Source organism: Vanacampus margaritifer, chromosome 6 (genome assembly GCF_051991255.1).
Source record: "Vanacampus margaritifer isolate UIUO_Vmar chromosome 6, RoL_Vmar_1.0, whole genome shotgun sequence".
NCBI classification, from domain to species: domain Eukaryota; kingdom Metazoa; phylum Chordata; class Actinopteri; order Syngnathiformes; family Syngnathidae; genus Vanacampus; species Vanacampus margaritifer.
In genome coordinates, this window is record NC_135437.1 from 18,051,226 (window position 1) to 18,065,877 (window position 14,652).

The following is a 14,652-nucleotide window of genomic DNA, read 5'->3' on the forward strand; positions in this document are numbered from 1 at the left end:
ATGATTTTTTTTTTTAACTAATAGAAATTGTTCACATGGATTTTTGACGTCTATAGCCGTCAATGGCAGTGCATGAGTTAAGAAACAGCTCACGCCACAAACACTGCAAACCAACACCACACCATCTTCATCTTGTAATACTTTTTTGCCGATGTCAACCAAAGCTTAGCATTGCTAGCCTTGAAGCTACCAAATCAAATGGCTGGTGAGTGGAAAGACAAGACGACCATCCTCCCACATTTCTTCCTGAAAAGTGAATCCAATTACCAAAGAGAGCCTACATGTATATGGGCCGTAACTCTACCAGGAGAGACCCACATTTGCATTTGTCTGTAATATGTTAAATAGAAGACGAAAATGTGACCCAAAAATAATACTGAGATTAAATTCTGCTGCAAAGCTTCTCTGAAACCAATTTACTATCATTGAAATGAGCGGCATTGTCAGCGGGATTAATGTATAGCTTGTCCTGACTGTAAATAACAGATGTACTGTGTGTATGTTTGCTTTTATGCCGCAGCAAGGACACAATGTGTGCACTACATTTAAATTTAGTGAAATCATAAAGCGTGATAAATCGGCTGCATCAAGCACAGGTTGACATGCAATGTTCAGCCTGTGAGGAGGTTGAGGGTTTTTGTGGTGACGGTGAAGTAATTCATGAAGTTATATGAAGTATAGAACTGTCAAAATGAATTGATTAATCGGCAACTATTTTATTCATTGAGTCATCGTTTGAAGCCATTTTTTTTTTTTTTTTTATAATTGTCCAAATCCTCTGATTCCAGCAAAAATGGTTTGACGTAAGTGGCAAAAAGGAACGTAAAATGATGGGATTAACATGACTCATTGCAACAATAGCAGCAACAAGGAACAGACAGACCAGGTGGGTTTTCATTAGGGGTGTGCCCCAAAAAAAATCGATTCTCGTAAGAATCGCGATTCTCATTTAGTACGATTCAGAATCGATTTTAAATGTCCCAAAATCAATTTTATTTGAATTATTTTATACTGTCTTCGTTTTGTTTGTGTGTGCCTTTATTGGGAGCGCTGTTGATGTTGTACCCGATTTGGCCACTTAGGGGCAGTGTGGTTCCACGCGGTCTGATACACTGTTAAATTGTCCACATTAGAGAGTAGAAGAAAAAAGTCACGGCCAAGTTATTCCACTAAAAGGTGTTTTTTTTTTTGCAGCGTGGAGACGATCTTTTGAGTGATAAAAGTAGGGTGCTAATTAGCATTAGCGAGTCAGACTGGAGTAGATCATTATGATTCTTTGAACATCTATAAATTGAAGCAAAAACCATTTTGAAGCAAAAATCTTTCTCAATCGAAAATCGGTTCTTGATCGAAAATTGGTTCTGAATCGAATCGCACACCAAAAAATCGAATTGTGAGACATTCAAAGATTCCCACCCCTAATGTTTACAGTACGGCAGTTATGAAATTCACAAGACGTGCCTCTCTTTCATAATATGGACATCCTCCATACTCAAATTGTGGCCCACTCTGCTCTCTGATAAAGCACCCAACCAGCAGACCTAACTAACTTCCATCCGAGAGGTTTCCAAATTCATTGTTTAAAGGACTAATCAATTATCAAATTATTTAACAAACATTTTTAATCATTTAGAGCAATTGTTTAAATAAAAATGGTCCGAATCGTCTGATTTCAGCCTCTGAAAAGTGAATATTCTCTGATTTTGGTAGTCCGTCATTTTAATCATATTTGCAAACATCGTACAGTGTACATGTACAAGTTTACTGATTAGTATTTTCTAAATTTTTGTTAAAAAATAGCGCAATAATCAATTTATAGATTCGTATCGGGATTAATCTGTATCGAATCGAATCGTGACATATGAATCGCGAAACAAATCGAACCGCCAGGTACTAGGCAATTCACACCCCTAATTGATTCTAAAAGTATTCAATAGTAAACAGCCCAACCCCTGTCAAACTCAAGGCTTGGGGGCCAGATTCGGCCTGTCAAATCATTTTAAGTGGCCCGCTAAAAAAAATCCAGTGTCAGGATTCCTGCTCAACTCTGTAGCCAAATCGAAAACAGACAACCTTTCCCATTTGCATCACACCTAACAACAATTTGGAGTCTTCTGTTTACAAAACTTCCATGTTTTTAGAATATGGGTACCCAGAGAAAAAAAAAACACGAGCATTGGGGGGGGAACATGCACTACTCCACAGATGAAGGTCAAGCCCCCAGCCTCAGAACTGTGAGGTGGACATGCTAACCACTCACATGCATGTGTTTGTAACGTGTGAGGAAGCTGGCATACCGGATTAAAACCCTCACGATCCGGAGCAAAGATTCAAACAGAACTCTTAAGGTAGACGTGCTGCCCACCTTTCAAACTTGAACCCAATACACCTTAAATCACCGGTCACGTCAGTGAGTACACACGCCCGCAACCACGCAGCCAAAAATGTCAACCGCCATCCACACGGCATCCAGGTCAAGTCCAAGTTAGTAAACCATGACACATTTCTTGTGCAGGGCAGCGAGGATGCTGAGGAGCTGCAAGCACCGCTTTCGCCGTGTACCAAATGCGAGGAGGACTCACTACACTTGCAAATTACGACGAGAAAACAAGTAGGTCACTCATATATTCGCGTGTCAAAAAGGAGGCAGTCCTCAAATTCGGCGAAGAAACCCACTTGAGAGGCTTTAAGATTGTAATTGGGCGACGTTAGATCCGAATCGAGAGCGCGCTTGCGAGGGTTGAAGTGAGCCATTAAAAGACCGCTAAAGCGCGGGGAGAGGTCGTCTGCAGGCGAAGAGGAGGATGACATGTTTCCAGTCCGAATGTGCGGAAACCACAAAAAAGAAAAAGAAAAAAAAAAAAGCACCGGACTCCTCCGAACCTTCCGCGGAAAAGAGTGAAGGTGAGTTCCTACCTGCTGTCGGTCCGCGTCTCGTTGAAAGCAAGCGAGCTCACGGTGAGGCGACACACACATCGCGCGCACGCGCGCTCACACACATCCAAATACGCACACACACGCTCCTCATCATCATCATCAAGCCCCTCCTTATCCATCTACACATGCAGAGATGAGGAAGAGGAGCACGTATATTTGCGTGTCGTTTTTCAAGGACTGATCATCGCTGAGATGAGGCACACGGCGACGTTTCTTTTACTGGGAATGTAGTCAAGTTGAGTCACGTGATGCATACGCGTACCCTGGCACATTTGACTCAATGTGAAAAAAAAATGCACCTGCCAGAACTGTGATGATCCAAATAAAAGATGTGACACCCTGCAGCATACAGGTTACAATTCACCAAAGATGCCACGACGGGTTTCATATTGTTTTTTATTTCATTCAATTCTAAAACATGCTCCTCTAGTGGGGTACAGATTTAATTCGGGGGTATCTAATCGAATATATTTGATGTGTCAAACAACATCCTACCTCTCAGTTTAGCATCTCTGTGGGTGGAAGTGTCACACTAAAAAGGTTGTATACCTCCCCCTGCCGGAGTCTCGTATGAACTGCCACCCTCAGCGAGCATGATTAACATTTTATATGAACAACCAAAAAATACCAATAATTATTGATTCGGATCATTATTATCACATTTTATGCATTTTCATTTTTATTACAGTATAGAATCATCTTTAAGGACTAATGCTTTTGAGCCAGACAAAATGTCAAATGCCTAAAGGAGTTGTCTGGAAGATGATCGTCTGTTTTCCTGGCTACTGCCGAGGTGCCCTTGAGCATGGCACACGCAAGTCCCCCTGAACGCCAATTTCACTCTGACCTCTCCTTGCATGTAGTTTGAGTTAAATTTCCACTTTAGGGAATGTAATATGTTTAGAAAAATAAAATAAAAAATCCATGCATCTAACAGTATTCTGAGCATTACAACAACACAGGGTTGATTATTATTATTTTTTTTAAATTATCCTAAAATACAAAATTAGATCGGGTGACTAATTTTAGTCTGTTTTTAAAATACTGCGATTACAAGTCCAGGCTGGAGCTGGGATAGTCTTCTGCTTACCTGCGACCCTATTAAGGGTGCTTAAAATAAAATAAAATAAAATACAACTGATAGGTGGTTGAAATATTGTAATGTTACATGCACTTGAATATTAGCAGCATATATAATATTTTCCAGAATAAAATGTTTTTGCTTTACCAAATGTATTTAAGGGTCATTTTAATATAAATACCTACACTAAGTGCCAGGAATTGCACTTTACTCTGCTACTTGACATTCAGATTTGTAGCAAAGATTAAAAAAAAATAATAATAAATAAATAATATATATATATATATATATATATATATATATATATATATATAAATAACATATTATAAAGATCCTTCACAAAGTTCAACATTGCTTGTCATGTACAGCACAGTATTTTCAGCTGGTGTCTTTAGCCACACCCCCTTGTATCGTCCAATCAGATTGTAGCCTGACCATGCGTTAAAGTAACCTTAGGTTCTCCTCTTTCTGTTCATTGTACTAGCGTCCTTTAAATTTCTCTTTGTTGCCATATAATTCTTATTTGCTCCTGTCTTTTATTGTTTGTTTTGTTTTAAGTGAAGCCTTTTGGGGTTTTCATATTATGATATTATTATTATTATTCATATCATATTGTATTTCTGTTCTATTCAAGCATGAACGAGTTAGCATTTGACTTCATTAATCATCAGTCTGTTCGAATTAACAGAAAAGTACTTTTAAGGTTATAACTTTGTGTATGTGCTGTAGCGGCCATTTTTTTTACAACAGTATATGCACAAGAGTATCCAGTATTTCCACAATCACAATTTAGAAAAACTCATTGGCCTGCGGTGCGCTTCACTTCCTGATGTCCCGCCATTAACTGGAAAACATTTCGTAGAACTTCGCTCTTCAGTGCATGTTCTTATATTGATGGCAATATGCTCTAATTATGTGCGTTAATGCTCTGTTGCCAATAGCAACCAACTTCATCCACTTGAACCTTGCTCCCTGGAATTATCACCTGAGACGGACACGGCCGTCAAAAAGCGAAAGGGCCCCCCGTGTGGTCTTATGAACTTTTTAAATGTCATTTTGAACATGGCAGAGGAATAACTGATTGTTGTGTTAGTAGTAAGATTTTCTGGGGACTGTGTATGACATACAGTCCACTGTGTCATATTGATTTTCACACAACCATGACAATATCTGTGCCACCACAAGAGGGCGAGCATTGACAATAGATTTGTAATGCATTCAGCAGTTTCTTGTAACATCTAGTATGTCTTTTTTTTAAGTACTATTGACAAACGCATTTAATTTGAAACCCGTTCATTCAATAAAGAGATTTTTTTTTTTGAACTGTAAAGGGTGGACAGATTTAATGACATTGGAAATGGAATGCATCATATTGTGAGCTCTTCTAGTATTTTGGTTATGTTTTATTTTTCAAGCGAAATGAGGGTTTGAGTAATATTTGAGCTAAAAACAAACAGAAATGGCAAGACCGGGTAAAAAATTGGCCAATGGGTGCTTCCAAAGATGATGTTGCCGATTTAAATCAGACGGTTATCTAAATGCCAGTTTGGACTACTCAAGAGTTTTATCTCTTCAAATACATTTCAATATAAACGCAGTCATTCATCTAGTCATGTCTCATGACACGATATCAAATTGAATGTCATATTTGGGAAACAATGGCCAATCAGGAGCTGTGTTGTGCTTTGGGATGTTTCCGTGGCAACCGTGGCCGAGGACTGGAGAGAGGGAGGATCAAGCGAGAGGAGTGCAGGGGGTGTGTTTTACATTCACTGCTTTCTTGCTTGATTTAACCTGTCTGCCTCCCTCAAACAGACCCAGATGTTCAAAAAACCGCCGTCTGCTGTCTAAAAGAGACTCTCAGATTTCAAACTGCACTTTGACCTTTTATCCGGAGCTTTCGATTAATCCTGCACAAGGAAATCTGTATCTTATCAATACAAGGTAAGGCAATGATTCCACAATTTATTTTTTTTTTTAAATATAGATATTTGATGCTGACGTGTATTCTATCAATTGTAGTGACTTTCAAGAATTCAACCAGCACATCTATGTGGGTAGCGGAGAAGATCCGTGTTTCAATGGAGAGCTCCATCCTGCCCATGTCATCGACAGAATTCAACTTCAAAATCAGCGACATCATGTTCGGGGAAAAATCGGACAAGCACAAAAGAATTTCCCATTTCCCAAATGTCATCACCCCCGACAACATCCCAGAGTTCTGCATACCGCCCACCATTCCGTCCCTGCAGGAGCTCAAAAACACGGATCACGGCCGAGCTGCTCGCGTCGCCAAAGCGAGCCACTGTGAGAAGGCTGAGGTGGAATTGGTGCACCACGAGCCCCTCAACCCGCACATAATCCAGGTGGAGAGCGTGGACGAGGGCCCCTACGACGGCTGTAGCGATGAGGAGACAACAAACGCAGATCCTCAAAGCCAGGCTGCCTTGTCCCTCCCCCATCTGGCCAAAGCCCAGACCTGCTACGGCTTTTGCACCTTATTGGAGAGCCCTCACACCAGGAGGAAGGAGTCCCTCTTCCACTCCGATCCGGGTTCCTCCCCCCTGCTGCTGCCCAGGAGCCGATCCGCCACCTGTTCGAAAGCCGCCTCACCCTCCTTGTCCTCACCTTCCTCCTTTAGCCTCAACACTCTGTCCTCCCGACTTTCCCCGAGAGGACACAATCTCAACTGGCAGGCGTCTCCGGACAGCGACACGACGTCCTCCACGGAGTCGTCTCCCTTCAGTTCGCCCCTTCTGACCAGATGCCCCGCCAAGTCGTCCCTCTTCAAGGCGCTGAGCCATGAGCTGCTGCTATCGAGGAACATGAGGAAAGCCATGGTGTCCCGGAATAATTCCCTGTCCACGGATGAAGGCAGCTCGACCGACAACAGTCCCAACGTGATGAGGAGGGCATCGGAGGGCGTTGGCGAAAGCCTCCCCAGTTGCTATAGTCTGGCACCCCCGACCATCTTCCCCATGGATGTGACCCTGCATAGGGAGCGAGTCCTGAAAGAGAGAATGGTGCCGATCGGGAAGGACGGCAGCCTGAGACTCTCAGCAGAGTACTGCCCAGACAACCAAAGACTGAGGGTCCGGCTGATCAGTGCCGAGGGTCTGTACCCTCTGTCCGTAGACTCCAAGATCATCAACTGCAGCGTCGGCATCTCGCTGTCTCCGGGAAAAGTCCAGAAGCAACGCAGCACGGTCATCCGAAAGAGCCGCAATCCCATCTTCAATGAAGATTTCTTTTTCGACGGCATCTCCGAGGAAGACCTCGGCGTGCGCTCCCTTCGCTTCAAAGTGGTCAACAAAATGTCCACCCTTAAAAGAGACTATCTGCTGGGTAGCTGTGATTTGCCTCTTGGTCGCATCATCACCTTAAACCATTAGTACTTCCAAATACGTTGTTAAAAAAAGAGGAGGTCAACCCCCAAAAAATGTATTAACAATAATGTTCTATGCAGCCTCACTAGTCTAAATATGGTATTCTGGTCAATATTGCATTAAGGAATAGAGTTAAGTAACTTAAGAGTTAAGCAGCAAAATTTAGCTGTTTTTATCCATCTCAGTGGGCGGCCATTTTGCCACTAGCTGTCGACTGAAGATGACATCAATGTTGCTCACGTCTCAGGTAACAACCAATCACAGCGTAGCTTCAAAAAAACGGTGAGCTATGATTGATTGTTGCCTGAGCCCTGAGCAATTATGATGTCATCTTCAGCCGAAGTGGCAAAATGGCCGCCCCCTGAGATGGATAAAAATGGCTGGATTTTGCTTCATAACGCATACTCCAAAAATGTCATGTTTAGACTAGTGAGGTCACATATAATATATTATTGTCAAGAAATGTTTAAGGTTGGCTTCCACTTGAAGGTATTCAATTATTTATTTTAATTTTTTTTGTAATGTGACGATATTTTTAATGAATAAATTATGAGAAACATCAACTTGGTTTGCATTCAATTCAGTGTTGTTTTCTTGAAAACCTCATTAAATATGGAATCACTAGAAAATAAAAAGTAGTTTTATAAGGCAAATATTATTAGCTAATAAAAAAAAGGTAAAGCCAACAGGAAGAAAAAATCCTACATTTAAAATTTTTTAATACAAATATAATTGCATGTCTGCTTTAATGTTTAGCTGTACTAAAATGGCTGCTGCATCAGGTTTGAAAAAACAATAGTCTCATGTTTCTCCCTAAGCCTGTTGTTTTCATCCTGACCTTTTACTCTGATTGAAAATATCACTAGAAACCAGAAACCTTCGTAGGGAGTTTTTTTTTTAAACCCCCAATTGCTTATGTATTTTGTTTTTAACACAGACCAATTCCTGGGAAAACAACTTAGCAACCCAAATACGAGTCAAAGTACAACACACATTTGATCTTAGATTGAACAAACTATACTATTCTGTATTTATCACAATACATGACACTTTCCACCATTTTTCTTACTTTAACATACACTGGTAAATCACAAATTCATTGTTATAGATACGGGTCACATTTGAGCCGGAAAAGCCTCAAGTGTACACAAAAATTGCTTTAAATCATTTTATTATCGGGTATTTTGGGTCACTTTTAGAAAAGACATCACATTTCAAGATACGGAAGCTTATTGCATTCACTTGGGGATTTTTAAATCTTCTGTTTTTCTGAATAGTTTTTTTCTGTCATAAATTTTTTCCTCCGAAAAACGGGAGAAAAATATTCAGAAAACAGGAGGAAAAATTACTCTGAAAAAAAATATTCAGAAAAACAGGGGAAACAATTATTAAAAAAAATCAGGGAAAAAAATATTCTGAAAAACAGAGCACCAGTTTCTGTTTTTTGGATTTTTTTTTTTTACCTCTGAACTCCCAACAGAAGCTGGTGCTCTGATTTTCAGAATAATGTTTTATCTTTTTTTTTGTTATTATTTGTTATATAATATTCCCCCTGTTTTTCTGAATATTTTTTTTCTGTATTTCAGAATAAATTTCCCCTCCTGTTTTTCTGAATATTTTTTGTTCTTGTTAAAAGAAAATGACAGAAAAAAATAGTAAAACTGAAAAAAATATTCAGAAAACCAGGAAAAAAAAAATCACGCAAAAAACTAGTCAGAAAAACAGAAGGCTCCCCCCCCTCCAAGTGAATGCTTCCGTAGAACCTGCATTTCATAAGAGTATGGTTGACAGACTGAAATATAACCAGGTTGTTCTTTTTCAATTATATTATTTTCAGAGGACTTAAGTGTATCACAGAGCAATTTACACACGCATGGTATTATATGTTTGAACAACTCAGCAGGGCCGCAGAGCCTAATGTACATGTAGACTTCAAACATATCCTGCAGCTTGCAGCAATAAAGTGCAGGCTTGAAAGACGCCACTGTAGCTGCTGGTTAATGTTTAATAGCTTGCCCGCCAGGCTGGGAAATGCTGTGATAGAGAACTGACACCACACGGTAATGACACAGCATAATGTGATTATTGCATGTAAATATCTATTTCTACTTAATCTGTGTCATAAAAAAAGAATAGACTAATTGGAAGGCGACAATGACACACATTTTGTGATGCAAATACTTCGTTGTATATTGGATTCTTTGGATTATGCATTTGCGAAAAGGACAAAAATAACTTGTCATGATCCACTTTCATTCACTCTGTACCAATCATTCATGCAGCCGCAATCCAGCCTCAGCTATTGTGATGGAAATGAGGGATTGTCTTTCTGCAGTACATGGCCCGATAAATCAGCTTTTGTGTTACAGCAATAGATAGGAGAAGCATGCATCTGACCAAATAAAGGAAACGCGTGCCATACAAAGCGACAGCGTGCATTTCTCAACAACAGCTCTTTTCACAGGATGTGTTTTCAGTTCCTTTGTGGAGGCGGATCCTCCTGGACACTTTTCAGCTGAGTGTTGGCTCAGCTGTGAAATACCTGTAATAAACGTAAATAACCTGTGATTCACCTTGCTGCTCGACCACTGATACTATCTCAGGGATTTCCACTGATTTACACACTGAAAATAGGCCGGTACATTTGGTTTAAGCCTGTCGGCCATGGCTACGTCACATCTTACCATCAATAGAAGAAAATGTGTTTGATGTGCATATCGTCCATTAAATTACATTATATATATATATTAGGTTCATTTGTGATGCAACTCAATCACCCTTAATTTATGTCTTTGACTGTTTTGTTTTTTTCCAGTTACTATTGGACAGTGGTTTACTTATATTTCACATTTGTACGAGTCAAAATCGGAGTTTGACCGGCACCCTACAACAGATTGTGTCTGAATAAATTAAAGTCACACCCTTTGTAGGATATTGAATGTATTTTACTGTGGTCTCTCTATCTTTATATGAAGTACAAAAACATTCAATATTCAGACATAAAACATCCGTCTGTATATATCAAAAGGGCAACGTGTGTTACTTAAACCTGATTATGAGAAGTGATATTCTATTATCTGCAGGAAACATCTGTGCGTCATAAATGTAAATGCACCAAAGGGGAAGTACAGCAGCTTAATCTTGAGTATCTGAAAGCAGTTGCTTGGTTACCTGCAGTTACCTGGGATGCCTTTGCCATCACTAATGCATGTTTACAAAGCAATTAGCTGGAAAAAAACCCAATAACTACATTCTGACATTTTATAGATTTATTTCCAAATATCAGACATGCTATTTGTGCCAAACCTCTCCGGTTTCTAGAAAACAGTGTGAAAACATTGTCATGCTGAGATCAACAAATTTGGCTCCTCCCCTAGAGATATCTCACATCCACTTTCTAATGTCAACACTGTGGCTACGGCAGGTCTCTTATCGGGGCTTATGTTTTACCAGGTTTTCTAATAACGTCACTTAAAAGTCAGTGTAAACACGTGGGAACCGATTAAATCAGTTTAATGTTTTCTTCTTACAGCGAGCTGCTTGACATTTGGGGTGATAAACTCATGAAAACAATGAGCCGTCGTTAACATGATGCATCGCGACACCAATATTGACATCCACTGTATACACAATAGTTGATCAATACCATACATGCTAATTATTAATACATACAAACGCTTCATATTTTGACCTAAATAATGAGAGGACACAAATATTCCATGATGTCACCGTTGTGTGCTAAGAGTTGTTTTAGGACCATGAGATCACTTTTTATGGCTATCCCTTCAAATTGGCAAACATGTTCGGCTTTGGTGATTAGCACGAGTAATGTAAACAAGCACACAGTACAATATTAGAAAGTGCGTCACAAGTCATGTTGCGGACATGATTCTGGGGATGAAACTATGTGTGACTGACACACAAAAAGCATCATCACCTCTCAAGAATGTCAATGTTAGTGAAACACTATTGACAGCATTGATGTCAAACTCACTCTTGAGCAAATTAATAGAAGTTAAGTTCAGGTAACATAATGTAAGCCGTAGCGTATGTGTAAACAATTTGACAATGACAAGATGTTCAAAATTAAAACAAAAAACGACACACTACAATTTTGTTGTAAATCAAATATACAACAAATTCTCACCAGGATTTATTTCAAACGAATTTAATCACTGATTAATCTGGTTGTGTTATGACTTCAGCAAATGCTAAATGCTATCGAGGTTGACAGTTCAACAACTGTAAGCAACTCAATGCACTCACTATTATCCAACCTTTTGTTTGATCCCGGCAGCTATTGGAAGCTGGCTGTGCCGTTTACCTCGCATCGATCCCGCAATTTAACATTGGAAATGTGCCGCCAGAAAAACTCAACTTGCATTGGTTCTGGCTAGCGACCGCAGTATTAAACTAGGAGAACTACATTTCCCATAATTTCTAGGCCAGGAAACAGGAAGTAGTTCTAGTTCGAGTATGATGAAAACACAAGCGTTAGCAGTTTAACAGTTAAATTACTTTTTAATTGGTTCATCAAATGGATCGCTAAGACGACTGTGTGATTGACAGTGACTGTCCCAGATGTCTGGTCACTTTCCCAGGCTTAAAACAAGAGTGAAACTTACTATACCCAGTAAGCAGTTTACTTGTCATTATGCCACCTAGAATCACCTGTCAATCACTTGAAAACTTTATTTAAAATTCAGTTAATTATTTCTTTTTGACAACAGAGCTTTACTATGATCCTAAAGGATGGCACTTTATGTTGATAATAATTTGTATGTGCACAAATCTTTTATTTATAATTAATTAATTAATCTCTCTCTCTTTCTCTCTCTCTCTCTCTCTCTCTCTCTCTCTCCCCCCCATTGTGTTGCGCTAACCCATAGCCCTGTCCTAGCTAGCGCTAAGCTAGTTTGTTTCTCAGATGCGGCCAGATAAGGTATTTAGATAAGTGCTCAAGTAGTGCAGACAGACTTGTTGATGTTTAAGCCTAACCTATAATACCAAAACATTTGTATTTAATAAATCTGCTTTTTTATTTATTTATTGTAATACAGATTAATCTATTGCACATATACGTTCTCCACTTGCTAACTTAGCGTAGCGGGAAATGCTATACTATATCAGACAATGATGGCACAGCACTCAGTTTTATTATTTTTTAATTTAATTACAAATGCTTTTCTACTGGTTAGGGGGTACTTAGCTGAAAAAATATTTCACAGGGGGTACGTCACTGCAAAAAGGTTGCGAACCACGGTTCGAGACCACTTTAGGCAAAAGCAGACTAGACCATAGATTGGATTCCAGTCGATCGCAGAGCACCTACAATTTAAGTTACATCCATTCCCATTCACATCCACGCCGTCACTGATTGGGAACTGAACCCACAGTACCTGCACGAAGGTCACGCAGGTGAATCACTACATCGTCAGTAATTCATTTCGGGAATTTGTAAGCATCAGTACAGCCGTCCCCCTGGGTGAACCATTCCGGACATAAGTCTGCTCAAAGCTAGCCGCTAATTAAATGCTACCATTTTAGTGTCATGTGACAGGTTTTAATGTAAACATTTACTGGAACTTACTCTTATCTCTATGACATTGATCGAAATTGTATTATCTGTACACCTGCCTTGTGCAGCACCACCCACTCATTGCTCTTAAGCTTAATCAAAGCGTGATCTGTTTGCTACAAAACAACCACACCGAGATGGAACCGGACCTCCTCTCATTTAATCACACTTGTTAAACACAGTTGTGACGTTTGAACTCTTGCAACCCTGATCTGCTTTTTCAGTTCATGAGGAAGCCACGATCAGGCGTTGCAGTGAGGGTTGGTCATTGGGTTTTAACGTCATATCTCATCAGGAGTCTGTCTGGTTTTATTTTTCCTTCATCCTAACCCCATGGCAACAAGGGCCAGCTTCAGGGGGGGGGGGGGGGGGGGGGACCATGGAGATCCTGCCTTTCATGTGTGAGATGCTTTTATTTGACTCACACATTGATCCGGGCTGCTCTTGTCTGAGTAATTCAAGTGCTAGTGCTATTTCCCCTCCATCACCAGCTGTCAGTACATTGTGTAAGCACTTTTATACTGTAGTTCTTTTAATCATTCATACACACAAAATGTCGAGTAACATGAACAAGAAGACTTGTAAATATCAGTTCATTAAAGGACGCCATGATTAGCCTACATTTACATGTTCTCAATTTAATATTTCAAAACATCGTCTGTGTAAATACATTGAGGTTAGACTTAAAAAACTATTTTGGGCTTACTGGAAATCAATCAAATTTGTTACATAAACAGCTTTAAATATGTAACTACCAGGTATAACAGATGACAACATGATCCCAGGTCAGTGTGTTCCGTTAAAAGCAAACAAAGGAGCTACATGATGACTCTTTGTTTGCCATCCTTGTGTACAGGGCAAGCGACTGATACAGAACAAAGTAAATTGGAGTGTGATAGTGCACCTAACATTTCGACCTCTTTGGCACGGAGACTTTACCTAAAAAAAGACAGCATGAATGACCCAATGTAATAATTACAACACAACACTAAAACAAAGGTCAGTCGACAGCTCGCTAGATAGCAGTGAGCATTAGCAGATGACATTAGGCTAAAGGGCGACTCCAATGTCTGGGTTTCACCATCTATAACACAAGTTTTGTTTTTCAGACATGCAGGCATAGGAGACAAGAAGCACCAAGGAAGGCCCTGAAAAAAACAAAAAACAAAAATGCATGTGTCATTGATATGGATGGACCAATGTCGGCCATCTTGAAAACCCTCCTAGCCGCCAGCTAGCAATAGCTAGTAAGGGACCATAAGCGAAATTCCGTCTGGTTTCACAAATTTATAATCTTTGAGGATTTTGAATTTTGAGGTTCCATGTGATATATATAACTATTGTTACAGTAGGCCTCTTTGGCACGGAGACTTTACCTCAAAAAAGACAGTGGAGTTTAACCATTGAATGATGGCTTCAAATCAACATGAGGCTCATTTTGCACAGCCGTTAAAGGTCGAGAGCACATCTGTGAGGGGGCAAACTTGTCTGCCTTCCAAGCATGAATGACCCAAACTCTGTAATAATTACAACACAACACTAAAACAAAGGTCAGTCGACAGCTAGCTAGATAGCAGTGAACATTGGCGGATGACATTAGGCTAACGGGCGACTCCAATGTCTGGGTTTCACCATCTATAACAAAAGTTTTGTTTTTTGTTTTTCAGACA

The 14,652-nt window shown here is 39.9% G+C and overlaps 2 protein-coding genes across 7 annotated transcripts in view; one reads left to right on the top strand and one right to left on the bottom strand.

Annotated features, from left to right (window-relative positions):
- tln2b (talin 2b) overlaps positions 1 to 3,133 on the bottom strand; it is a 119,395-nt gene extending 116,262 nt beyond the window's left edge. For 4 of the 6 annotated variants that reach the window (XR_013294352.1, XM_077567340.1, XM_077567335.1 and 1 more), the window contains exon 1: positions 2,917 to 3,133. The gene's annotated coding sequence lies outside the window, so the exon portion shown is untranslated. Of the gene's footprint in view, positions 1 to 2,365; positions 2,550 to 2,676; positions 2,885 to 2,916 lie in introns of those variants that run through there. The other 2 variants (XM_077567337.1, XM_077567339.1) reach the window with 2 other exon arrangements.
- On the top strand, positions 2,534 to 7,516 carry c2cd4a (C2 calcium dependent domain containing 4A). The gene is made up of 3 exons (XM_077567345.1): positions 2,534 to 2,904; positions 5,834 to 5,962; positions 6,041 to 7,516. The coding sequence occupies exon 3, from the start codon at positions 6,070 to 6,072 to the stop codon at positions 7,408 to 7,410; it is 1,341 nt and encodes a 446-aa protein (XP_077423471.1). The 5' UTR covers positions 2,534 to 2,904; positions 5,834 to 5,962; positions 6,041 to 6,069; the 3' UTR covers positions 7,411 to 7,516.
- Positions 7,517 to 14,652: the final 7,136 nt, after the last annotated feature.

Coding starts and splice junctions, on each gene's coding strand:
- c2cd4a (XM_077567345.1), top strand. CDS start 6,070: ATGTGGGTAGCGGAGAAGATCCGTGTTTCAATGGAGAGCTCCATCCTG.